This window comes from Etheostoma cragini, chromosome 8, assembly GCF_013103735.1.
Source record: "Etheostoma cragini isolate CJK2018 chromosome 8, CSU_Ecrag_1.0, whole genome shotgun sequence".
Lineage (NCBI taxonomy): Eukaryota > Metazoa > Chordata > Actinopteri > Perciformes > Percidae > Etheostoma > Etheostoma cragini.
In genome coordinates this window covers 11,375,349-11,402,327 of record NC_048414.1, presented here as the reverse complement: position 1 = coordinate 11,402,327, position 26,979 = coordinate 11,375,349, and the positions used below count along the sequence as shown (strand labels likewise).

The 26,979-nt window shown below is 39.5% G+C and overlaps 1 protein-coding gene across 7 annotated transcripts; it reads right to left on the bottom strand.

Moving 5' to 3' along the window:
• Positions 1-102: 102 nt before the first annotated feature.
• On the bottom strand, positions 103-25,006 carry LOC117949686 (transient receptor potential cation channel subfamily M member 1-like). Of its 7 annotated transcripts, none has more exons than XM_034880182.1 (27): positions 24,915-25,006; positions 11,260-11,336; positions 10,407-10,602; positions 10,096-10,309; positions 9,663-9,787; positions 9,391-9,562; positions 8,914-9,088; positions 8,699-8,822; positions 7,039-7,111; positions 6,808-6,908; positions 6,244-6,420; positions 5,994-6,128; positions 5,813-5,863; positions 5,564-5,704; positions 5,438-5,467; positions 5,049-5,341; positions 4,692-4,920; positions 4,386-4,517; positions 4,142-4,273; positions 3,909-4,037; positions 3,556-3,807; positions 3,243-3,435; positions 2,754-2,774; positions 2,515-2,659; positions 2,211-2,416; positions 1,900-2,032; positions 103-1,797 (listed from the first exon to the last, which is right to left on the bottom strand). In XM_034880182.1, exons 3-27 carry the CDS (start codon positions 10,407-10,409, stop codon positions 498-500), a joined length of 4,686 nt encoding a protein of 1,561 aa, XP_034736073.1. In that variant the 5' UTR covers positions 10,410-10,602; positions 11,260-11,336; positions 24,915-25,006; the 3' UTR covers positions 103-497. The 7 variants fall into 7 exon arrangements, 6 of the variants coding, with proteins under 6 accessions (XP_034736073.1, XP_034736069.1, XP_034736070.1 ...); XM_034880178.1 differs by lacking the exon at positions 24,915-25,006 and adding an exon at positions 17,826-18,199; XM_034880179.1 differs by lacking the exon at positions 24,915-25,006 and adding an exon at positions 17,826-18,199 and having other exon boundaries at positions 3,261-3,435.
• Between the last annotated feature and the right edge of the window lie 1,973 nt (positions 25,007-26,979).

Below are 26,979 nucleotides of genomic sequence, written 5' to 3'. Positions count from 1 at the left end.
ATACCTCTGAGTGGTTCATTACTAAGCACAGTTCTGTATCGGAAAAGACAATGTTTACAGACAATATTTGTGTCAATTGTATTTAGGAAGTTCATGTTATTAATTGACTGTTGTGTATATACTTTATTTTCACCTTAACATGTAGACATCCAACATAAAAACACGATGACTGGGGAAAGCAGTAATGTCAATGATTGTAACCTACTGCATGTTACACCAATGAAAGACAGTAAAGAAATTGGATCTTTAAAAGAGAGAGTAATGTTTTCACTACTTTGCACTGCCAACTTACAGTAACTGCATGCTTGGAAATGTTAAAGAGATGGGTAATGTTTTTTTTGAAATACTGACATTCTAGTTCAATCAATGTTGTGAAATCATAAAGTCAAGCAGGGGTCTCCGGTTGATGGCAGGCTAGTTCTCCGCCTCGCTGGTAGTAGTCAGTTATTTCTTGTTGCTCATTTCTTTTCCTGTGCATCATTTTCTTTCTTCTCTGCCTACATCTTCTTCCCCACATCTTCCCCAGCCACCCTGCTGGCTTCAACGAGGTCTCTCTCGCTGCTGGAGGCTCTTGGCTCCTTCCTAACCACCTTTGCTTTCTTCTCGCTGGCATTAAAGCTCTGTGACCTCTGAGATGGTAGATATTTATTATAGGCTACAGTCAGATACTCGGTAGCGTCGGAGAGGTTTCTCTTTGCTTTCATCTTTGTTTGGTCTGCCGTGGGATCCGCTGCTGGCAGAGCTCCCTCACTTTCCAAAGACATATTTAAAGTCTTATCCTCCTTATTTTTAAGCTCTGTAGGTGCAGTGCTATCTTGAAACTTCTGGGTGAGAGTTTTGACTGTTGACACTTCAGGCATGTGACCAAGAGTGCTGGGGTGCACCTGGCACTCCAAGTTTGCTGGCCACTGATCTGGTGTTTTAGTGAGCTGCTCCAATACTGTCTTGTAGTCTGCAGTTTGGACATCATCGCCTGCCACGGCTGGGTTGCTTGTAGCTCTCTTCTTTGTGATAGGGGAAGTCTGCCTTTGGATTTCAGAAGGGAAAGATCTCAATGATTTAGTCCTTTTTGGGGAAGAGGAGGTTCCCGGCGGCAATTGGGTCTTCTTTCTGGGTTCATCTGATTCCTCTGGTTCATCAGGTGGGCTGATAATGATGGTACTCATAGCCCTCTTTTTTGTCAAAGGTGAAGTGGGTTGGTCTTCGACTGGATAGTATCTCAAGGATTTAGTCCTTTTTGGCGGGGAAGAAGGCTTTAGTCTATCCAAAAGCACTGTGCTGCCTTGTTTTATGTTGGAAAGAGTGTCCTGACTTGATGATGCAGACTTTTGTTCACATGGAGATATCAGAATGTCTACACATGAACTTGGGAGTGATCTCTCCACACCCCCAACCTCTAAGGTCTGACCACCTTCCTTTGTGTTGAGAGTACAAATACTGGAGGTTTTCCGCAGACCCCTCTGTCCATCTACACCAGTTTTAGTTGTCTCATCTGTGTCCTTCTGCTTTGCTGCAAACTCCTCCATGTCCATGTGGAAGCGGTAAAGACTGTAACCATCAGCGCTGTTAATACTGCTTTGGCGAAGTAAGGAGGAGGGGTCACCAACAGAGGAGTTTCGTGAATAGGTTCTGGTCAGCTCCAGTTTGTCCACCCCAGCAAGCTTTTCCAGGGCCACTGCCATTCGTCCGTGGATCTCCTCCAGCTGTGCCAGGCGCAGATCCACTGTCTGCAGGGAGGCCTTCATAGTGTTCTCTCTCTCATTGACCTCCTCCAGTCGCATTGACATATTTTCAACTCTGCCAAGAGCACCAGAGAGACAAACGTTTATGTAAGTACATGTTTTAACTGTTATCAACATGCTTAGAAATATCTAAGCTACACTCAAAAAGGATGTTCACCTTTCTGAGGTAACCTTAATGCGCTCATCGCTAGAGGACTGCTGCTCGTCTTCTTTCTCACGGAAATATTCCTCCACGCACTGTTCTTCAAACTCATACAGGTTTTTTAGCTCCTCTGGATTCAGCCTAAGCTCTGGTAGAAACAAATAGACACATGATGTCAGTCATTGTGTTTTAGCCAGAACCAATACTGTTCTCTTAGTGTATGTTTATGGACTACATGATTTTTTTATCTGTGATTCACGGTGAGACTAAATTAGGCACGTAGTTAAATTGTGTGTATTTGTTTCGTATCATTAAACATGACTAACTGAGTCCGCGGTCCTTCTCATCCAGCTCTCCCTCTTGTCTCTTCCTGGCACACCGCCGAAACAGCCTGTTGAAGACGATGTAGAGGTGGCTGAAGATAATAAGAGGTGGCGGCAGGATGGGACGGTCATGGAACGTCATGATCAGCTGATATCTCTGAAACTTCCACACCTGGTTGGAAATGGACTTGACTTCAAAGAAAGTGTTGCTGTGGGACCGGAAACCAAGACCAGTGAGTACACACTGTATAAGCAAAGGTTTCTTGTAGACATAATAGAGCAATTAGACATTGGAGCATTCACTTACTTGAACACTGCAATGAGCAAGTTGACCAGAAGAATGTTTGCTACGAGAAGGTAACAGGCCATAATGGCAGGTGTGAGCCAGGCACCAGGGATACATGGAGGCAGTTTTTTCCCATCCTCATCATACAAATGTTCACCACATGGAGCTGCAGGGAAAGAGAAGTTATGGCTATAGAATTTTTAATCTGAGATCTTTAGCGAAATGATTTGAATTGCATTCTTCACTTGAAGACTACTCACGGTTGATTTCCATTGCATAGACTTGGAGAAACATGGAAAAGGCATTAAAATCAATACATGTAGGATTTTTATATCATACTTCTGTCAAGGTCAAGCTGATGTCCATTAAAGACTGGACTGGTGTTAAAATCTTTTTCCAACTTAATCAAACACTAAAGATGATTGGTGTGCTTTATATCTCCAGCCTCTTTTTTTTAATATTAAAAGAAGCAGATGTATTAGCAACTTGCTCTGATGCCTTCACCCTGACAGAGGAAACACTGACAGAAAAAAAAACTTGACGGCAGATGATCATGATTATCGAGAGTAGATATTGATACCTATCTTGCTTTTCTTCAATGCAAATATTGAAAGCTATAAATGTGCCAGCAGAGGGAGACAAAGTATTGAGGGGTTACAGTGTAATATATTGCTACTAAACCTCACAGAATTTAAAAAAAATACATGTAACAATGATCATCTGCCCAGAATCAGGAAACAGAATCTTACTATGAACTCTAGTCTTACGGTCTATCGAGTCCGCAAAAACCTCTCCATATATCATCCAGTAGGGCATGTAGAAAATGTTTCTGGCCAAGCGCCATGTTGGCTCCTCATCAGGGTGAAGGATGGCCTGCCGAGCCACCCCGAAGCTCATGAGCACCACCAGCATGATGACTACAAAGTACATCATATCTATCATCTGAAAGAGAAGAAGCAAACATTTAAACTCAGTGTGAACTCATTTTCATTCTATTAGTGTTCATGTCATGTCTGTCATGTGATTTTCACATGGTTTGTAAAGCACTAACAACACTATTACCATCTTCCCTATCATCATCACATAGGGTCCCAGATATTTGTTGACTCCAAAGATGTCCAATACGCGAATGTACCAGAAGATGATGTCTATGCAGTAGATAACTCTGCCGTAGCCCATGTAAGGTTCATTCTGCAGCCGTAGCATTAGCCCAAGAAGGAAGGTGCAAATGGCCGCCAGGTCTGTGATGTTCCAGTACTCCTCCAGCCACACGCTTATCTTCTGTTTCAGCTTCCCCGGCTCTGACATTAGAATCTAGACACCAGGGTTTAAAGGTCACGCAGATACCACGAAATATCTCTAACACATGTAAAGACTTAAAGCAGATACAATTGATCACATGTAATGCCTTGTACCTGCCGGACTTTTTCAGAGCCAAGTGTGAGGATGTATGCAATGACAGTCCACTCTTGTAGAGATGGCCATCGCTCCATTTTCACCAGGATTATGTAGTTGTACAACATCAAATAGCCCAGATAGCAAATCTATTGGAAGGATTAAATACCAAAATGCCAGTGCACTTAAGTCACTACACTATAAGTAAAAAATAAGAAATTGGAATAAATTATTTTACATGAGTGAAACTTACAGTGTTGAACCAGAATTTGGTGAATGGCGCATCATAAAACTCAAAGAACCTTTTGCCGATGGGGATTTTGCGGACATCAGTATTGCCCTCCTCTTCATCCCCTTTTCGGGAAGTTGTGTCATTATTAGGGTCCTGCAACATAATGCAAACTCTTTGTTTCAGCTTATCGTTTTTCACTCTTGACAATGAAAGGCATATAAACAGTATGTGTACAATGGATTAATCCAATAAGGTTAGTGTGAACCTTGCTGGATTTTGTGTCATCATCCTTTTCTTTTCCCTGTTCTTTGCCTCCAGGTACTTGATAGGACGTATCATCTCCAAGACGGAAATCCAACAGTAGAATGAAAGGAGGAAAGATGATTCCCAAAATAACCTAGGGGACAAAATGATCAGTTTTTTTTTTTATAAGACACAGTGAGTTTGTTGTTTAATTACAGTGAATTATTGGGCTCATACACTGTGAAGGCAGTACTAAAAGTGATGTTAATATTATTTTGAAATATTTTTTTTAAAGGATTCCTTAAAGAAAACAGTTTGTGATGTCAACCTTAAGCCCTGGATTTTTGCCGATCCTTAAGCAGCCCATCCACATGTCGGTGAGCAACATTTGGCTGCAGGTGTGAGCAATAAAGTCACGTTGCTTAGCAGCCACAGCCAGCTTCAGACAGGTGGAGTTACTCCAGTTGACCAGCTCATATGTTAAGAGCTTCATGGCCACCTGTTCGTCATGCTTGTAGGACTGGTCCAACAGCTCGTAGGCCAGCTGGCCAAACTCTCTATAAGAACGTGTGAACAATAATATTAATTTCTACATTGCACCACTCAAAAGAGTTTGATATCACAGAGGTGTGAGAAAAAAAACACTACAAGGGAAACCTATGTGAGAGAGTTTAAATGTACTGACTTGGAGTTGTTCTCCAGGTCTTGGGAGATGTCATCCACCAGTTCACTCTCAGAGCACTCATGGGCCATGGCTTTATACAGTTTACAGGCCACCAGGGCTTTTGCCATAGCTTCTTCTCCACGCTGCCAGAGGAACAGTGCCATCTTCTGGCGCTTCATCAGCACCGCCCACAGCATGAGCTCATGGAAGGGGAACTTGAATCGACAGACCTCAGGGTCGTCTACATCAATTTCCACTTCTTCTTCTTTCTTCTTCTTTTGTTTCTTCTTGCCTTTTGACCTTGGTTCATCATCCTAACAAAATGAAAACAAGTTGATAGATTATTCTGCTGTGGGGGTTGTATTGTTTTAGCTACTTGACAGTATTTTGTTGTGAAAAGGATACCACACCTCCATTCCAAGAAGCTTTAGAGCTTTTGGCTGCAACAAGAGAACAAAACAGGATCATCAGTTCCAAAATGTTACTTAATTTGTTGAACTAGTCACTTACAATTATTTTCTTTTACCAATTCGTACCCTTTTTAGGCCATACAAATTATTGTAGAGGTTGCGGAAAGCCTTTCTGGTGTAATTGCTCCTGTAAGCTCCACCCATGAAGCACTCCAGCACTAGACCAATATCAATCAAAGTGATTTGATAATCTGGAGGAAGGTTTCCCTGCAAAATCACCAGAGTCATATAGAAGTGTCTCAAGATGACATATAACCTGAAATATTCTAAACTGGTAGACATTATGCAGCAAAAACGTGGGAAAGATCATTTTACCTTTTTGACATCCCTAACGACAGCATTCAGCGTATTGGCAGGACCAAGTTTCTAACAGAAGAGGGCAGGACGAACAAGGTTTGGGATAAGTGTCAACCATTTTCATATTTGTTACATCTTTATTTCGAGGGGTTCAAACTTCTCAGTCTAATGTTCATTTGTTGCAGTCTGTCAGGCCCACCGTGTTGTATAACTCCTCCAGTCGGGGAATGGTGAGGAAGTGGTGAATATTGACCCCATTCTCAAGGAGCAGCTTGACAAAGTCGACTCTGTCCAGCACCAGAGCATCCATCATAGCCTGCTCCAGAGAGTTCACCTAAGAAGAAATAATACCAAAGACATGTAACTTATTTTTTACACATTACAGCTTTCATTATATTTTCGTATTTTAAACTGAAGTAAGACTTGTTGTCATAAACTTCCATTCTCACCCAACGAGTCAGCTCCAACTTCCTCGGGTCTGTTTCTTCTGGAGGTTCAGGCTTTGCCTTTCCCTTCCCCTTTCCCTTCTTACCCCGGGTTTTGTTTTGAGAAGCGCTGGCAGGAGTCTTTTGTTTATCCTGGGCCGGGATTAAAGTGGTTGCACTGTTGGCCATGGCACCGGCAGGCTTACCAAACAGGAAATAAGGTAAAAAAATAAATAAAGCTTTAGCATTAACATATCAGTGTCTTTTCTGCTGTTAATATTATTGGATAATATCAAACCATTGGAATTTTGTGCATCAGAGAAATACAACGCAATTTTAAGATCTTTCTGTGCCGCTGTTGAGGACACACTACATTTTTTTAAGACCACCTGCGGACATCTTCAAAGATATATAAAAATACTTTGAGAATAATTAATATCTGGTAACAATAAGCCAAACACATTTTTTAGTGGAGGGGGACTTTATTTCAAATCAAAACTCTTTCCTTCTGTACTAAATACATCCTTGCCAACTTTGCAACTATAATGCACTAGTAATGCACATTATTCAGATGTGAGCACCACTCACTGGTAAATTGTGTCCGTAAACAAAGATGTGATTGCGAGCAATATCCACTCTGTTCCAGGCCAGTGCCAAACTAAGCTGGTCAGCTGCTGCAGCATTTGTGCCTAATGCAAAAGAAACGGGGGAGAGAGAATAGGAAGCATGTAGTACACTGCATGAAAAATACTGCTGTGATGTTATACTTGTAGTACACATACTGTTGAGATGTTTAAGTGTGGTGCAGCCAGATAATACCTTTTAACAAGGCAGTGAGAATGGCCATCTCAATGTCTTGTTGTCCCTCAGAACCCATTCGAAAAACTGTGATCTACACGTGAGAAAGAAACAATGGCAGACGTGAAGCCATACAGTGTACTGTAATGGTTGAATCAGTTGATTCCCAACCACATAAACGAATGGATCACACTCTCACTGCAGTTGTAAACATGTGGTGATGAACTGATGGGAGATTCTTTCAGCACCTCTCACTGCAGGGTGACACTCGGAGTGCAAATGGCCAATTTTATACTCGGGTCAGACCCGATAGTGCTTTTCTTGTTATAGACTCAACTATATCAGATGAAATTACGCTGATGGGTCTGTCACAAGTGCAGCCATGGTAAATGGAACTATTGGGTTGGCATGAATGTGTGGGATGGTGCCAGGGATTTCAGGGCAGCTCTTGGGATGCGTTGTTAATGAGCAGCAGTATGAGGACTGAAAACTCGTGTTGCTCTTTAGACACTCGCGGGTGCACTGTGTGCTTTTTGCAAATAGGGATTTTTTTTAATGATGGTGAACTCTTAATTTGTTTAAAAATTGCATTCTGATGTCACAGCAAATTCCAGCCCTCTAAATCAGTGTTATTTGTCTAACCCAGCTGTTCACATGGGATTTACTTAGGAAGAAAGGATTATTTGGGGACTAGACTGTGACACTGATTCACCTGTTGGTTAGCCATGGCACTTTAGATTAAAAGCAGGCAATAGTGTGGCCTCTTAGTTGCGTATAAAGCGCTCAAACAACTTGGCAGCTCTGTCACATTGTCAGGGTCAGGTATCAGTGAGAACTAAAGGCCTACAGCGGTATGATCCTTGAAAAAAGCAGTTTAAGTTGCTTATCTGTGTGTTGGCGCATTAGGCATTCTAATACATTAGAATAGAGGATGCAGAGTTGCTGTTGAAGTAATAGCACTCTGTTGACTGAAAAAAGCCTGGGGATGGAGAGAGAGGGGAACCTGGCTGAGGATTAGGGAGATGGATCCTCTCCTCCATCTGTGTGCTGCATGCTTAATGTGAACTGATGAAGTAAGAGCCTCTGCTAAGCAGGTGGTAGCGTGCACTGATCTTTCCCACCCAAATGTATGGAGTCTGGAGATTATATGTGCTGGGCCATTATAAACTACTAATCACATCACTTATGGGAATCTGCTGGATACACAAATGCTGCCACTATTTATGTGCCAAAGTTTCTAGCAAACACTGTGGAGAAACACTCTCAGCTCAGGGATTAATCTGATATCTGTGAAGACTCTCACCAGGGTGTGTGCTTCATCATGCAATGCATTGTTTACATTGAAGTAGTGTGTGACTGCAGAGTCAGACACCCAACATCACTTTACAGCTGTGTGCTTATACATGAGGGTTGATGATGTCCTACAGCAAAACTGCAAATGCCCCAGATTACATGAACATACCACACAAGGGGAAATGACAAGCACGTTTTGGGGATTAAGTTTATTCAATATGTTAATGGAAATACACAGATGAGTGGAATGGATAAATGACGATGGAGACCAGATGCTTCACAACAACCCACTTTATTGATTGCAGCACACATGTTATTTTCAAATAAAAGATAATTATGGAATGGCTTGAAGATAATAACACCTTATTTTCCGGTGTATTCTACTCACCAGTTCCCTTTTCTTCATGCACTCCATGACCATGAGCAGGATCTGCTGCGACTGGCTTTTGCTATAATTGAAAGTCTTCTGAATAGTTACCAAGAGTTGCTCTCTGACATCATCACTAACCTGGCTGGGAGAGGAAATGTAAGGATTCAATTTTTAGCTTTTTTTAACCAGGAGAATAATAGTACAGTAAAGAAGAAATCATCTAAAACTCTCACCCTCCGTCCTCTGAGAACTTGTGTGCAAAAGAAATGATATCGGAAGCTCGGCCGCTGCCATCACACACCACCACGGGGATGGGAGGCTCGTCTCTCAGACTCTCTAGTGCAATGGAGATCACGTTGGGGCCTCCCTCCACTATCAGACACACTAGTGGAACCCCCTGACCCAAACCTGGAACACACAGTAAAAAATACTGAGTCCTTTCATCCATTTCTTACATTAAGTGTCGCTGCATGATAAGAAGTAGATCACGTCGATGTGATGTGTGAACAGACACAACCAGACAAGGGAGGGAGTGAAGTCAGTGGTGACAGTTGAGCATCCCTTTGCTGTCCCTGCCTTATCCAAGCTCCAGGCATAGGATGACAAAGGGAAGCGCACAGGCCACAGAGGAGTTCTCCATCCACATGTCAACAAGGCTCACACACCATGGAGGATGTTTTACAATGCCTACGGAGCGCTGTGTGACTTACGCGTGTTGATCTTCTGCAGGGAGATATGCTTCTCCAGCAGCCGGCGGAGTTTGACCTCAGAGCCATACTTCCCACAGGTGCCGTTGTCAGTCAGGATGAAGTGGGAGTGGCTGTTGTTGAGCACAGCCAGCTTGCTCAGAGGGTTTGCCATCGTCTGATAGGGTTTGTTTACCTGGAGAAAAAAGGGAGAAATTAGTTTCAAATGTTTTAAGAAGAAATAATAGTAAGAAAGGGCTTTTTTTCTGGGAACTAAACGCAGCAAATATTCTCACATCTTTTCCAATGAGATCCTCTTTGTTTTCCAGGATCCCCCATGGAGCAATTCCTATAGCGCACACCTTCCCTCGTGACTTGGAGGAATGATCCTTTAAGGCATCTCCTACATGACGGATCACCCCTATGGTGTAAAGAGCAAAATGTAGCAGCGTGAATAATGGCTCTTTCATCTGCTTAGCGGGGATGCATCATGGGTCACACTGTGGTCAATGCATGCAAACTCCACAGAGATTGTCATTAGTTTTTTCTCAAAAAAGCCATAATTACAGTGTTTAAACCTGTGACAATAGGTTGGTCAAATCTCCCCCAGGAAATTGCAGAATAGGTTATTATGTAATGACAATTTAGAGCAAAGGTAATCTTCTAATGTCACAAATTGTTATTTTGGTAAGTGAACCTTAATAGCATCGTGAACTGTCAGCGTCCTACCGGTGTTGACTCCGCCCGTGAAGATCCAAGCTCCGGTGGTGACGGCAGCTTTGATCAGGCCTTTGCCAAACACTTGCTTGAGTTTGGGTTGGAGGTCGAAGTTCTGGAGACCTCCGTGTACGGAGATGAGCAAGGTGGGCAGCTCCAATTGCCAATCCTTCACCATCAAATGCAGGAGGTTGTCAGGTTTTGTGTCGTAGGAGACTCGGATGTACTTGGAAAGAAAAGAAGGGAAGAGAACAATATTGTGACTCATTTCTAATTAAACCAAGCAGTCACTTTGAATTCATTTTTCAGTGGCCGAGTCTCACCATGGCCTTGTTGATAAATCCTCCACCCTGGAACTCAATCAAGCCAAAGGCATCTGTTGGGTAGGTCCTGGTGTGCTTGATCACACTCCATTTATCTTTTGGGGTGTCAATCTGCACCAGCTGGTTTGCTTCCTCTAGTGAGTTGGCACCAGCAGGGATGGCCACGTGCTGCGATGTAAGCTGACCACAGGCACATCTACATAGATCATAGTAGAAGCATCACTGAGTTACCATGTCAGTTCTGGGCCCTGTATGGCTGTGTGGCCCTGATTTCTATACTTAAAAAATGCGTGTTGATTATTCATAGAAATCCCTGAGCTGTGTTGAACCATGAATCATTGAGCTTCCACTAAAGTGTTGTTTAGTCTGCTCATGAAGGCTGTGCCTTTTCCTCGAAACACACATCGCACAGGCTCTTTCATGAGTGTTTCCATTTCTGGGAAATCCGTGCCTCAGCGAACAAAAGCCTGCACTGCATGGCTGCTCTCGGAGCGACAGGATAGTGACCATGTCCTACAACACACTCTGAAAAATCAGGTTGTCTGATAATCTGTGTCATGGTTTAGTCAATTAATGAATAAACCAAGAGATAATATTTCAAAAAAGTGAATCTGGAGCATTAATTTACATGTATGCGTTACATATTATTATATCAAAAAGGGCCCAATTGACAAGTCTTTACCAGTCTGCTTACTAGTGTTTGAAACATTTTTTGTATAGACTTACATTTACATCTAAACTTATTTTGAGTAAAATTAACATTGTTTGTAGTTAGCTCTTTCAAGCAGTAAAAAGGAACAACGTTGTTAGTGAAAGTTAACCATTTATAAAGCAATTTGAAGAGGGTAATTACCTGGTTGGGTCCTTGGTGGGAAATTTGTGAATACATTCTCTTTTAAAAAAGGTCCTCTCAATCCAAGCTTTTTGTGCCTGTAAAGAGAAAAGATAAGAGAGAAGAGAAAAATGTTAGCTCACTTATTGTCATACTAAAGTCATTTTGAGATCATCTTTGGAGATATCTGAATTTAAATTTCACTATCAAAATCCTCTCAGAAGTAATCCAGCCTTAGAGATAAAGACTACATGCATCCTGCAATGAGACCCAGTGAGAGAGGAGAATATATAAATAGTAGTGAAAACAGTTTATGATGCGTGTCGACTGGTATCAAAAGGAAAAAACCTTGCATACAGCAAGGTTGAGCATTTGTTTTGGTTAGTTTTTAGATTATTAGAGCACAGCTGATGTAGACTAACACCTTTTATTGTCTCCTCAAGCTTGATGAGCAGACAGTGAAAAGTAATATGTCTGATTGATGTCTGATGTTTTTCCAGTGCTGAGCAGAAATAACCTGAGTTCAAAGCAGTTTCTCTGAGGGCCATTGTTGACAGTGGAGGACCAATTAAAACTGAAGGATTGGAAGCAAATGCATCCATAAAAACACTCTAAAGTTAAATGCAAAAATTATTTGATCATTATTGATTACTGATAACAGCATTGATAGCTTAAAACATACTAAATAACCTCTATTTTATCTTCACTTATGATTCGTAAATTATATGAGAATAAATGGAAGACTTGTGAGTCTTGTCTTGTGGGCATTAATCACAAGTGCCAATAACACAATACAGTTACTGTTTTTTTATCTGCACAACTGGCCTCAGCCAGCTGGGAGGAGCAGCAGGCCGGCTGCAGAATTCAATACTATCTGTAATATTAAGTTCTGCAAAAAGAACTTTTTTTTCAATCCACACTTTTCATCCTTCCCTTTATACATAATAAATAAACCACCCTCTTTTCTGCAGCCGGATATTATTTGCTTCTGCTTTGACCTGACTTTACTCACCAGACTCATTAAAGAGTCATCTCATAATGACTTGGTTGAGTAGATAAAAATCACTTAAACTAATTGCTCGCATGAAGACAATTTGAATAGCGGACATAATTTACAAATACTTACAAAATCTTTTTTTTAAACAAAACATCACCATTGTGTTGTATTTTCAAAAAGTCCGAGGCATAGTGCTGTTGTTGCTGTCTATCTTGTTTCAGCAGTTTTCCATCTCAGTGTTATTATGCATAAAAAGGCTCCCAAAATTCATACAGTGCTGCCTGTTCTGATTCACCAACTCCTTCTGTCATTTAAGAGATGCAATTAAGTTTTAAAAGAGTTGCAGACACAGAATGTAGATCCACTTACACACAATCTTCTGTCCGAGATGCACAGTCCTATCTCAAGTGCTGCCGGAGGTTCAGCCCAGAGAGTAGAGAGGAAGTCTACAGTCTGCTGCTCCTCTAGCAGAGCTTTCTCCTGGTGCTGCACTCCCAGGCAAGTGCTCTCATTGAATCCCACAAGACATGAAACTTCTTCACTTTATGAGGGCCAGTTAATATGGTGAGCATGTGAGCAGGGTCTTTGTTCGCCTAAGTCTCATGACTCCAGTTCAAGGTAATCCTTTTGGGAGTCCCATGACCCCTTCCTCATGCCCACAGGGTATTTTCATCCTTCGCTTGAACAAGGCACAATAAATCTACTTTGATAACTGGCCCCTAATCTCCCAATTTGTTTAAACGCCTTTCTTTGTGTTCACTTCACAGTGTGGAAAATCTTAGTTTGTGTGAGAAGACGGAGCAGGCTGGCTAACCTAAAAGCACTGCAGTCTCGTTCAGAGGACTCCCCAACTTTTCATTTGAAACATTTTCACCCCCTCCAACTACTTTGATTTCAACCCAATTTGCATAATTGAGAGAATTGGATGCAGGCATTCTTTTGGAAGGCGCCTTGTTGAGACATGACTGGTCTCCAGTTGGGGGCAAGGTCAGTCAATGCTAATTGCAGTTAATCTCTATTTCTATCCACCATGTTTTTGTGGAGGAAAAGAAAAATTCTCAAAAAAACTCAGCAGACCAGCTATTCAATATTCTCTTTATCTTGCTTTTTCATTTTTGCTTGTGTGAAATAGATTTGCATTTTACAAACTTTTGTGATTTTGTATAATAAATATCCTCCCAGCAGGCTTTAAATGAATGTCACTGTTTAAACAAAAATCACATTTAGCCTACTGGCTGCAATCTGGTGTCCAACAGTTTAAAGTGTGGGCTAAAAAAGATCAGGCTTCTGTAAGGAAATGTCAAATATGACCAATTTAGATTAGTTTAAAGTGAATCCTGTTTATTGCACATGCTGAACTTCATGAATTCAATTTAAACAATTTCAAGCCATTAAGAGCTTTCAGGAGCTAGAGGAAAGTATTAGGTGAGCTAGAGGCTGAGATGGAGTTAACAGGCACAAAGTTGTAGGCATCCATTTAAAACCTTCCTCATGTGAAATGGTTTAATAAGTGCTCCTTTTATGGTTGAAGTGAGCAGTTTGAGCCTGACTGTAACTCAGAGTGAAAAAGACAAAAGATGTTGGTGGTTGATGAGTCAGAAAGAAGCCCAACATCTCCCCCCAACTTTCCCCTTTTGGTCCTGCTCTGGTAAAAAAAAAAAATAATGACAAAAAATGAACGTTGGCCGCTGTTAATTATAGCCAAGGAAAACAAAGCACGGTTCCAGAAGGGTTTGGTGAGCATGTCGCAGTTATTTCAGCATACTTAAACTCATTAACCACAGCAATTAAAACCAAAATCCAGTCAGCAACCAGCTTCCTCGTTAAGAGCTGCCTTTGAGCACTTAACAACAAAAACCTGCAGGATCAGATTGTGTCACACCAAGCAAATTAACGAGACTTAAGACAAGCCTCAGAACAATAAACAATAATTTCAACAAACTGATGCAATTGTGATTTTCATCCAAACACAGTATACCGCTCTGTTTTTTATGTTTCTATCCTGATTTTTGAATTTCTTTGAAGAATAAGTACTTCTACCAGTTTCACAATGCAATGGCCATAATATTTGAGTCAGTCAAGATGCATGCCATACAATCCTGCTTTCTTGCACTGCAATCACATGGCGCTGGTCTCCTGACCCACAGCTTAGTGAGGCACATCACAGCAAATTTGTTTCAGTGCTGCTACAATTACACGGATTGTTCAGCTCCCCACAGTCATAAGGAAAAGGTATAATGATGGCTTTATTTCTGTACGCTGAACATCTGACCAGGTCAGTTTCAGTGCATTTTGAACACATTGTTGGTGGCTTTATTGGGTTGAGTAAGATCTATTTGTGTTTATTCTGAATATTGTAGTAACGATGGACTCCACACAACGAAAGCCTCATCAGCACAAGTGAAATGGATCAGAAAGGATTTGGGGGTCCTAATGGAATGTCACCAGGGTTGAAGATAAAAGCAACTAATTGCTCAGCTTTGGTATTGAATGGCGATGTGGTTGGAGCCTGATGCAGTGTGACAAGAAGGAAGCCCATGTAGACTTCTTTACTGTCTGGAGAAAAATATCTTCCAGACCCATGGTTGGTCCCACGTGGACCGAATAAACAGATGTCTTTTACATATTTTCACTTGAGGGGAAAGATATTTGGTTAGGGCAACACACTCGTGTTACAGGCTCTGGACAGGCAAATTTGCATTAACTGTGACGATAACTGTTTTCAGTCAGCTCTGTTTGTAAATGCACTCATTGTTCCTCCAGAATTAGAAAATCCAGTTAGCTATCACATGAGTCCAACATGTCACTGATTATCCCCAAGAGTTGAGGGAGTCATAAGACATGTTTTAAAGCTGCTGGTTTCCCCCAAATAAACGTCTAACTGAAAAAGATATATATATATATGAAATATAATAATTCATTTGGTTTGATTCATAATTTAGGTTCAACAACTGGTACAACTGCACTTTAGTAATGAGAAACCAATTTAACTTAACTTTTCTACAGAATACTGCAAAATTTGGAGATCTTGCTTTCAGAAACTCCACAAACTCCAGCCGCTGACCCTGAGCCTTAAAGCTTTTTGAGAATTCTTGGCCCTCACCTGACCTAAGCCTGACGCTTACATCACGCAGTCATATGATCTCGCAAACCCAGGCTGAAAAATGTAGGATTTTTTTACTCACATTTAAATTGATTTTGTTGAGTCTTATTGATACAGCAAATTTGTTTTAAGGGTCCAAGCACAGAGCTCATCAGTAATTATTCGAACCCATCAGCGTGCAGATGCTTTCAGATTTCTATAAACTGCTGAGCCTTAAGCATCGAATTGAATTAAATTAAAATTTAATTAAAATTATAATTTCCCTCCTATGGATCAATGAAACACAAACGTTTTTAAACGTATAAACGTATAATTTTTAGCAAAATAGGTAAGGTCTAAGGACAGAAGAGGAAGTTATTTGCTGGAGAACAACAGTATCTGTGTAACAGAAGTTAATTTGTGGCACCAAGGTAATATCATGTGAAGACATTTCACTGAATGCGCTCTCTGTTTGAGACTTTTCCCCTTCCACCAAGATTCTAAGAGATTTTTCTTTTACTAACCCTATTTCTGATGCAATATTCCACGGATGAAAAATAAATTCTTCTCCATACCATCAGCCACTGTAAATTATGAAATATACGCCTATCATTCAAATAAGGTAGACAAATGCTATGCAATGCTATCTCTCAGCAGTCTGGTCTGGGCAGCCAGTGAGTTTATATTTAGCAATATATTGGATCTAATTAAAAGTGCAGCTGAAAGCCATGACATTGATTGCTTTACAGAGTTAAACCTCATACAAAAAAGCTGTGGATTATACAAACAATATTAATCTCATTAATCTCTAATAATGGCCGCTGTAATTTATAGAAACCCAGCACAATAAATCATTTTGATGATGTCAGTGTCAGATATTCTATTGATGTATGCAGGAGCCGGGCTGATTTATCCACATGGTGAAAAAAACGCTTACCATTGTGATGTTGATTATATGGACTATATGTAATCTACAGAAGGATGGATTTTAAATGTTTTATATTTTACAATTCATTTTCTATCTTTTTTGGGGGAAAAGTAGAAGCGTTTAAACTTGTCAGGTCTGCTAATCATTTATTTTTAAACTATTTAAATAAGAAAGTGTTATTTGTTCTTTCTCCTCCACTCTCCTATGCTTACATGCATCCGCAAAAGCAACAACAAACAGTTTGCAGTGTGCATGCTCTAATCCCAGCATGCGCTGCTTGCTGAATGGGGAGCAGAGGCAAGCATCTATATAAAAATTACATCTTTTTTGCTTCAAAGGACATGTTAACAGGAGTGTGTTGATCACATGAAAGCAGAATTCAGAAATATACAAAAGTCCATAATCTGTCATGGCTGTGGTCGTCCATACTGGGCCATTATGAAGGATTAAACTGCAGCACTGGAGGGAGCGGCTCTTCAAGCCTGCTCCGCTTCGAACAACGCTTAATAGCACACCTATAAATGTGGCCAGCAGTCCTGAATGGGCTATGTCATTATGCCGGACATAGGGGCTCTGAAATGATTGGTTAGGACCAAATGTGACCAGCTCATGTTAATGATTTCATGGGAAATGCTGTGCAACATATGTCATTCTCAGACTGTCAGACAGTCCCATGGTTTTACAAAATACAAAACAGATAAAGGGCAGCTATCCATTTATAGACAACTTTTATAAAAACAACACCAAAAATGTACTGTCAAAATAAATGCAACAAACACACTCACTTTATTATGTATAACTGTTTAACTGCTCGTTAACGCAAATATCTAATCAGTCAAAAATAACCACTCGTTACAACCGATGAATGCAGAAGAGCATCTCTAACGGCACAACCTTGAAGCCGATGGCTATGGCAGCGGAGGACCACACCGGGTGCCATTCCTGTCAGGTAGGAAGAGGAAACTGAGGCTACAATTGGGCCAGGCTCTCCAGAAGGTTGGAAAAGCATTGTCTGGTCTGATAAGTCTTTATTTCTGCTGCAACATTTAGATGATAGGGCCAGAATTTGTCATAAACAACATGAAAGCATGGATCAATCCTGCCTTGTGTTAACTGGTACTGGTGCTGGTGGTGTAATGGTATTTTCTTGGCACCCTTTGGCCCCCTTAGTACCAACTGAGCATGAGCATTGAGGCTGACCATGTCCATCCCTTCATGATCACAGACTGGTTTCTTAAATATGACATTGAGTCCACTGTATTCAAACGGACTCTGCAATCAGCAAATCACAATCCAATAGAGCTCCCTTGGGATGTTTGGAATCATGGATGTTTAGCTGACAAATCAGAAGCAACTTTGTGATGCTGTCATGTCGATTTGGACCAACATCTAAAGAATGTTTCTAGTACCTTGTTAAATTTATGTCACAAAGAATTATTTTTGTTCTGAAAGCAAAATGGGGTACAACCCAGTACCGTACAAAGTGGCTGGTGAGCGTATATTTCAAGAGAATTTGTTTCAACACACATTAAAAAACAGCTCAGTGCCTTTTGAATGTGATAGAACAGGCTTAATCTTACCTTCTGCGAGCCAGATGTGGAGCGTTTGAGGGAGGGCCGTTTAAAGGTGCTACTCTGGCCCTTGGTGTCCATGTTGAAGACTTTCAGTCAAACCGACTTGGAAAAGGATCCTTCAAGACTGGCAACAGGTCAGGGTTCAGCTGCAACGTCAATATCAGAAACAGACAGAAAGCAGAACCAAGGCATGACAACAACCTTTGGATTTATAATTTTTACAAAAGATCAAAGTTTCACATCATCAAAGGTTTCAGCCCTTCTCTCTCCTCTCTGCAGCTTACTCCCGACTGACAAGACAGAGATCCCAGCCAGGGATATAAATCACTCGATGACACACTTGACACATAGACCCTTTTCCTCTGCCGGGCATCCCATAATCAGGCTTAATGCAGCCGGCTCTTACGAAGCCTCAGAGTCTAATGGATAGAGATTTAATAAATGATTATTGAAGGTAAATCTACTTTGGAACACCACAACCTCAAAACAGGCTTAGAGAAACCATGCAAGCTGTGAGGCTAAAGTTAGCCGGCGGAAAGCCAATGGTTGTCCCGCCACATGAGCTCAGTGTGTCTGACAGAGAAGACAGGAGTGTCCCGGCGGGGTGCACACATAAAGGCATGTACAGATACAGAGTGGGATGCAGACCCAAAAGCCAGACTTTACACACAGTAATGTGAATGTGCTAGAAGGCAGTTCTCTGGAACAAACACACCAGGAATACTCTCACCAATTATTTCAAACCGCACACCTTCTTACCTACCAGCATTCAGAAAAATCTGTTCTACCAGGGCAAAATGCCGTACTCACCCATTGCTGTTATAGTTTTGTTTTGTTACCGTTAGATTATAGCAGAGTGTAATTAATGTTAGATTTAATCTCTGATTCCCATTTGAAAGCCAAATTTTACATGTAGTTTTGTTCCACATAAAGTAGTCTCACAACACAGATTAAGAGCAGCTCGATGTTGTTAAGAGTTTGTCCTCTTATGTAATGGCAACTAAAGTGATGGAAAACAAAACTATTGAGGCTTAATGCAACATTGCAATTAGGCCTACCCTGACAAATAAGAGCAAATAGTTGCTATTTGTTAACAAAGCTTGTATTAGTGGTAATGAATTATATTACTTTAGTGCTGAATTTATAACATTTTAGATTAACTGAAACCTGTTATGCAATAACATTATGACATTATGAATGTTTAGCTGTACAAAAAATGTGATGGTTAAGTGTCCCGACTTCTAAATCTAAGAACCTAAACTATCTGCTACCTTATAGCAGATCTGTTTCATACATAGGCCTACACTCAAAAAATAATTCAAGGGACTTGTAAATGTAAGAGTTAAATTAAGGTATGCTTGCTTAAAAAATGTTGACCTTAATTACTATGAGTATTTGGGTTATCTGTATCAAAATTAATGAGTGAATCTCAAACAGCAATCTTTGTAGTTTACATGTAGGCCTAGTAAGTAGCCTAAGTTTATTTAATAAAAACAAATGATGACTTGACTGACAGATTACATTGTTTGGATATTTGTAATAAGTACTGCATGTTTTAAAAACATTTTTAAGGATACAGTATGAATAGCAATTAGTTTTAAGAACTACAAATATTAGACAACTCACCTTAACATTTTTGGTAAATTTACTAAACAAATTAAAAGAACGAGTTAGCGGGTACGACGTGAAGTCATTTCCTTACGGTTCTTCTGGCTCAGAGAGACACCAGGGATGTGTCGTAGCGGGCATAGCTACTCGAAGGTCTGGCTGGACTCCACCTACAAGTGAACCCATCTAAGTAAGTAACATTTACCACAATAATAGTTTTACATCCATCTCAGTCGCAAACATTACTGTCCCGTCGAATTCATTCTTTGCCAAAGCTAATTTTACTTGTTAGCACATTTTAGCTAGCTAGCTAGTTGAGTCTGCACGTGCTGCACTTTTTTTTTTGGAAGGCTACAACTAAGCTTACGTAGCCACAGTTATTTTACTTAGCGTTACAGTTTAACATTAGACTCTAACTTGTATAACTACAACACTTTAACCTTGTAGGCCTAGCTAAATTGGAGGCAAGTCTGACAAAATATGTTTTACTCACATTAAGTGACGTTAGGTACTAGCTAGCTCTAGCTATATGGCTAATGTTTATTTTTTCCTTTATTCAAAATCAGAGACCACAAAGACAGTTTGACACTTTGACAGACACTCTGCAAGACATCTATTTGAGAAATAGAGAAAAAATTGAGAAAAAGTTGGAGATAAAGGTCTCTGTCTCTCTTTTTAATCAATTAAACTTTTCCAAAAGTTTCAAGAATACAATAAAAAACAAGTTAGGTAAAAAAATATAATTAATAATTATAATAAGAGAAGAAGAAATATTTGAATTTCAATTGGGCCTTCTCTGGCCCTAAAAAAGAACAAAACAGGTATGTTTTTGCATTTGTTGGTCGTTCTCTCTTTGTACTAGTTAAAGGTCAGACTTGGCTCTGTCCTAATTTCCATGCCATGCTGATCTTTAAAGCTCACTCAGAGGAAATCTTGCATTGCTCTAGTAGAACGGAGCAGTATGAATTAATTGGAATTGCAATTCATGATTTCTGTGGAAAGTTGTTCTTAAACTTCATATCCTAAGTTCAAGAGTAGTTTTGATCCTTGCTAAATAGAAAATGTAGGGTAATTGTCTATGGTCTATCAACTTCTATCACAATAAAGGTTTGTATCTTTTCTTTCAACATACAGTATGCTTAACATGACAGAGAGATAGGAGCAACAGGAAGGCATGTGTGAAAAAGAGGGGAGGACACCAACAAAGGACAGCAGGCCATATTCAAACTTGGGTCACATTGGAAAGGGCTGAGCCTTACAGGACACTATCCAATAACCACCAAGGCTCCCCGGTTTTTATTCCTCTTTAAGGTAACAACTCATGGGATGACAGTGTAAGCTCTGTACATTTTCCTCATCATCAAAGGGTGGACTTATTAAACACTACTGACTGAAACATGGACATTTAGGTTGTGGACATTTTCTTCATTGTATTCATTGGAGCTGTCCATGATCTTTTAACTTGGGGTGGCTTACATACATACTTGTATATACCTCACAAATCAGTTGAAACTGACAATCGACACAATGTAAAAAGATGTAATGTAAAATTTGGGTGTTTTCTGAATACCAAGGAATATTTTCAACAAATTAATTAATCTGAAAAGACTAGAAACAATAGTGTGCGTTTGATGGCTGTGAGTTCAAAACTAACCTAATGGGCCTTATTCTAGACATAAAAGCCGAAAACACCAATCCTACTTGTGAAAGGACTTAAAAGCTGATGTTATTTTAAAACTTCTGATTTCTAACAGTGTTCAACAGCATGACAGCCAGTTTGCATTACTGGAATCCATTGATGTATTGGAGTTGGATGCTACTGTAGATTTGGATTGTGAAACTGAAAGAGATTTTTGTGAAAGTTATCGGTTCTCTCTTGCTTAAGTTAGATAATATTAGTACTTTAATATTTCTCCAGGCCATAATGTGCACTGAGTGAAAAGGTGTCTTGTCACTTAAGAATACATTTTCTTCTTAACAAAGCAGAATTTCCATTCAGAAAACCAAAGAAGTTGTCATCCGATGTCTCATTGATCACCTTGGTGAAGATGATCAAGGACTTTGAGGTGAGTCCAATATATGGCTTTCAGGGTTCTCCCTACAATTAATGTGTGAAGTTGAAATTATTGCTTCAGCTAATGCATCACTATATTTTCTGTGTAATTTAACCAACAAAAGAAGCCTTATTGAACTGTTGTGATTATAAATACACAGCCATTATGTACTGTTGCTTCAGCTGTTCACTGAAAATGAGACATTACTGGTGTTTTTTGATGTTTTAATGTGTAACCTAACATAACCTATATACAATACAAAGCAAAATATACCATAACTTTTTTTTATTCTATACAGTTTAATTCACAATTACCGTACTGCTGCACAGTGCTGCTCACTTGTTTAATTAAGCTTTATTTGTATTGACTGACCTACAGAATATTTGTATTGACCTAGATGCTATCAGTTGCATGTTGTTTTATTTACCAACATTCAAACAAATTAGGCATATCAGAAATAATCAACCCAAAGCTAGTTAAAACGATACACAACTCACTACAATCTTTTTACAACTGATTTATTTAGTTGTTTTGGTAACTGATTTTATTCTATTTTGGTGACATGTCTGCAGAATGCTGTCAGTGTGGAAGAAGAGCTGGCAGAACAGGTGATGGATGTGTACCTGGTCCAGAATAGAAGTGGGCAGGTCATTTATGTTGGGATACTCAACCGACTTGGAGAACTCAGCAGAGCCTGTTGCTACCTGCATAGGACCACAGGCTTTGCATTTTAAATATATCCCAAAACTCATGAATACCTTTTTGAGATATTTCAAAACATGCTTATGGAAGTGGATTCTGGAAATCTTTCAGCAAAGATGCAAAGACTGACACTTTGGTCATATAGGCCTAGTTGCTGAGAAGCAGTTGTTCAGATTAGAAAATATGTGACTCATACCAAATTGAGCCATGTGTGGAATGTGAGAAAAGACTGTTGTTGTTATTGAGGTTCTGAATAGAAACTTGGACACTCTAAAGCTCCGTTTAATCAGACAATCTCCAGGTGAGGTAAGGCTCATAGTGTTTGCCATATTTCAATTTTGCTAGACACAACAATCTAAACTTGGTAAATGCCAAAAAACTCACTGTGGCCATTTCAATCAAAAAATACCTAAGTTATCTTTTAGCATTCTACCTTTAAACAACAGGGCATCGTCTGCAGACAGGGTGAGACACAACCCAGATGTGTTTACACTCAAAGACATGGAAAAATAAAGCCGAGGGTCAAAAATCCTAGAATTACCCTCGAGTAACTTCACATTAAAATTAAGATTACTGCTTAACATCACAATCTGTGAAATAAGGCACAAATTATAATTATCCCCACTATTGACTTTAGTCTCCCTCTTCTGTCATCTGTGTTGGACATGCTTTTTTAAGACTCCTGTAGTTCTGACAATTCCAGATACTTTGAAATTAAAATGCATTAAAGTCATTTGTGGGGAAACTGCCTGTAAACCTTAATCCGATGCTTCATGACTTATACATGAAAAAAATCAAAAAGGCTTATTAATGCAATGTGTAAATCTAGACTAAAAACACTTTGATATCTGTCCAACACTGTGAGCCTGACCACACCTGGAGATACCTTAAGTGGTAAGACGTTAAGACATTTGTCAATGGGTTAAATGACAGTTGATGGTTCAAGATAAAGCGCAACTGGTTGTAAAACTGGCTCCAGGACCCTTGTGTGGGCCTTGGTTCAAATTTGACAAGTTTTTAAAAAATCTGTACATGGGTTTCTTTCAACCAAATTGCCCAAAAAGAGCAGGGATGGTTCCACACAAAAAATGGTTTAAGCTATAATTATGCATTAACATATGTTCCTCTTAATCTTAATTATTAGCTAAAGCAATTCATATTATATCATATTCATTTTCATAATATTTCTTCTATTTTTTAACTCAAAATTAGGTTATTTTTTTTAAACACAAATGACTTTTTTTGACCATGAATGCCGAACATAAGTGTAAAACTAGTGGTGAAAAGTTGGCTAAGACAACACAAGGGTTAGTAAAAGTGGCCAAATTTTTAGACATTGCAAAAATGTCTTGTTCTAATTCACTTTTTGCTTATTTATACTATACTGTGTCAGTGATGTTGCTACTGGTGTTTCACATGTGCATGCAGAGCTTAAATCAACTGTTTTCACTTATATTGGAGATTTTCACATGCCTCAAATTTGTAGCAGCAACCTTATTTTTATTTGTCAAGATAAATTTCTGGCAAATAAAACTTTCTTGTTTGGTAAGAACTTGGTAATACTTAAGTTTTTATAGATTAAACTTCTATACAGTCTAGTAAATGGAGTGAAAGAAATATCAGTGCAACCGATTTTACATAAATCATAGGTAAGTATTTAGTTATGTCATACTAATGGTTTTCAGTATCTACCCACTTTCTTCTGTGCATTCTGCTAAAGTTTTCTAAATGGTTTACCCAGTCTTTCATTTACATTTACTTAATTCTAGTTGGTAATACACTAAATCAATTCATTCAGACATGATTAAAAATATTACTAAAATCTACTTATTAATTATGGTTTGTTGTACTTGATTTTAAAGCTTTGTAATCTACTCAATATTTTTGAATGTAAAAATGTACTAATTGAATTAAATTAAGTAATGTGCAGTATTTGATTTTAGAGTGTACTTGAGAGGAGCAAAGTGTATTGGTTTTTTGTAGATATATTAGGCTTTTTCTTCTAATCAAACAAAATATATCTGAGCTTCAGATTGGAAAAGTTTCAGGTTTTAGTACACAGATACATTGGATATGCAGCAACTCCCCCTGCTGGATAGTAAGTGGAATGGTCATAATGGAGAAACACAAGTAATGTGTTTGCATTTGATCCCCAAACTGACCTTGTCCAAATTACGGCAATACATACTGGAGACTACACAGCACCAGAAAGCGTGCTAGTGATAGCAGCATTTTCAACAGATATTTGTTTTACAATCCAATAAACTGATTAGATAACCCCTTTAAAATCCTGCTTCCCTTTTCATTTCCCCTTAGCTTCAAGGTATATATAGTATTGTATAACTGTACTGCAGTACATCAGTTTATTGCAGCTGTTCAATAAAGCTACGGTATATGGTATTGACACTGGGTGAAATATTCAGACTTATATATAGCTAAACATTTCACTACTTTATAAACTTTTGGGTAGCTACTACAATTGACAATACAGTTCTGTGGATGTGAACAAAGTTGGGCTGCAGAGCAGGATGAGTGTTTAATGACCCTACCAATGGGACAGCGGGGTTTAGGAGGATAAACAAAATCCTTCTGTTCCAAATGGAAGCTCTCAGAAACACATTGTGACGCAATTAAACTGCACAGAAGCATTTGAGTGCAGCAAAGAGATTCTCCTAATCCACAATATGTAATCACTGTGCTGTTACAGTAATACGAGGAAGTTAAAGCTTACCTGTTTTGTTCAGTGCTGCAGGGAAGTTGAATGCTTTCCGCTGATCTTTATTTCAAATTTGAGTCTTGCCCCCCGATGTTGATGAATGATTTGTTTTCTTTTTCCATTCCATCCATGTGTCCCAGTGTTGTCGGCCTCTAAGAATGGATAATGCGTAATTTCTCCTAGTAAGCAGACACAAATGAGCTTTATCATCTGTAGGGGGCTTTGCAAGTGTCAGTGAAGGAGATTATTTATCTCTAGGAGAAGGAAGAGCACCGAATGGAGCAGAAGCACGGAGGAATATTGATTTGAACATTCTATAATGCAGTGATGCTGAGCCAAGAGAAGTTTCCCCAAGGAGGCAATAAAGAGTTTATCATATCTTCTCTTACCTTCATTTAAGGAGCCACACTTGCTTTTTAGTAGCATATTGCTGCTAATGTGGTTGGTATTTTTTTTATTATGTTGATTATACTGCTATCATTTGTTGCAGAGTTTATTGTTGACAAACTTAGGCAATTTGTAACACAGAACAGAAGATATTGGCTCCCTCAATAAACAACCTGTTGACAAAATCTTATTTCCAAGGCAACAATATTTAAAAGAAATCCAATCTGACATGAACACTTCACTTAACAGGCTGTTGTTGGCAGAGAAGGTGATTTCTTTCCAGTTAGTACTCAGGAAACCGATCTCTCTTTTGGACAAATGAATGTTAGAAAACAAAGCCGTAATTTAATTACCTAATTTTACATCAGTTTATTCAAATAATCATCATTTTTAAATTCATTGGTTAAAATAAAAGTGACAGCTTAATGTAATATATACAATCTCTGCTTGGATCAACAGTGACAGTATATCAGCTTGCAGTGGGCTCCACAATGTACTTATCCCTGACTATTTGAAACAAATCTCAGGTCACAGGTGTTCTTAGAGTAGCTCATTTCTACATTCAACCACAAGAGGGAGCTCTGATCTCTTGTTTGGCCATGGACGTTAGGCATTATCTCTGACCATGGGGTCACACGGTTGTCCCAGAGCTCAACTGTATGTCACATTCACCAGTAGACCTACAGCCAGAACCAGGAAAACCCTGAAATCTGCCTGTTAAACTCAAACAGAAAAGCCACATTATAATATAACTTTAGTTGTTTTACTTGATAAATTGTAAATGTCTTGTGTGACTAATGTCATCACTTAATTATGATTGGATGAAGCCAACAGCTGGAAAGCAAGTTAGGGTGAAACAACTTCCACATGTGATACTCTAGAAGGAGACACTGTTCAAGAAAGAGGACTTTGTGCACTTGAACTGTGCTGTGGGTGTCCTTTGTTGAGTTCCAGTGAACCGGTGACGTGCTTACGGGCACCACCCCTGGCAAGAATACACAAACGTCTAAAAGCACGGAACACAAATGGCGCAGAAACCTGCAGGTGAAAAAAAAAGCCAAACAAAGGCATTTATTTGCGTCTGCTTTTTGTTCGCGTGTGTGCTGGTTTTATCAAGATGATCTGCCTGTGACCTAAAGTAACAAAACAATAAAAAGAAGTGGGAACACTGAACAGTCAGTGTTTGTCCTGGTTGCTAACGAAACCAAAAACACCCTCACCTCACCTGAGACCTTGGGGATTCAGGTGTGTTCAGTCCCTCAGTGATGCAGAGGGCAAACACATTCAACTGATAATAACATTCAAAACACAGTTGGACAAATAGATTAAAGATCACGACGCTATACAGTACGTGTAGAGGGACGATGTGCGAGTGCTGACATTTCACAGACAAAACCCCATAGATCTATCGGTAGGGAATGGTCGTTAGTGGTTTGCTATGAGTGGGACATGTTAGCGCACGTTCCCTCTTCACTCTTCCTTTCCATGGTAGCACATTGTAACCACGTAATAACCACTTATTAGGCCTGACACAGTCAAAACTAGACTTGAATGTCTTAAACCCAACAAAAGACATTAAAGAGGTGTGGAACAGAGTCATGGAAACCAATCCAAACTAACTTTATATTATAAGCTACTGATATTATGTCACCAGAAAAACTGGTCACTTTTGAAGACAACTTTAAATAGGTAG

What these genes read in the sequence shown, in the direction of transcription:
- LOC117949686 (XM_034880178.1), bottom strand. Translation starts at nt 17,897, where the DNA reads ATGGACACCAAGGGCCAGAGTAGCACCTTTAAACGGCCCTCCCTCAAA. An exon ending in TGGAGGAGTTATACAACACG is followed by an intron (nt 5,864 to 5,993) that starts GTGGGCCTGACA and finishes CTCTTCTGTTAG; the next exon opens with AAACTTGGTCCTGCCAATAC. An exon ending in ATTTGTATGGCCTAAAAAGG is followed by an intron (nt 5,468 to 5,563) that starts GTACGAATTGGT and finishes CTCTTGTTGCAG; the next exon opens with CCAAAAGCTCTAAAGCTTCT.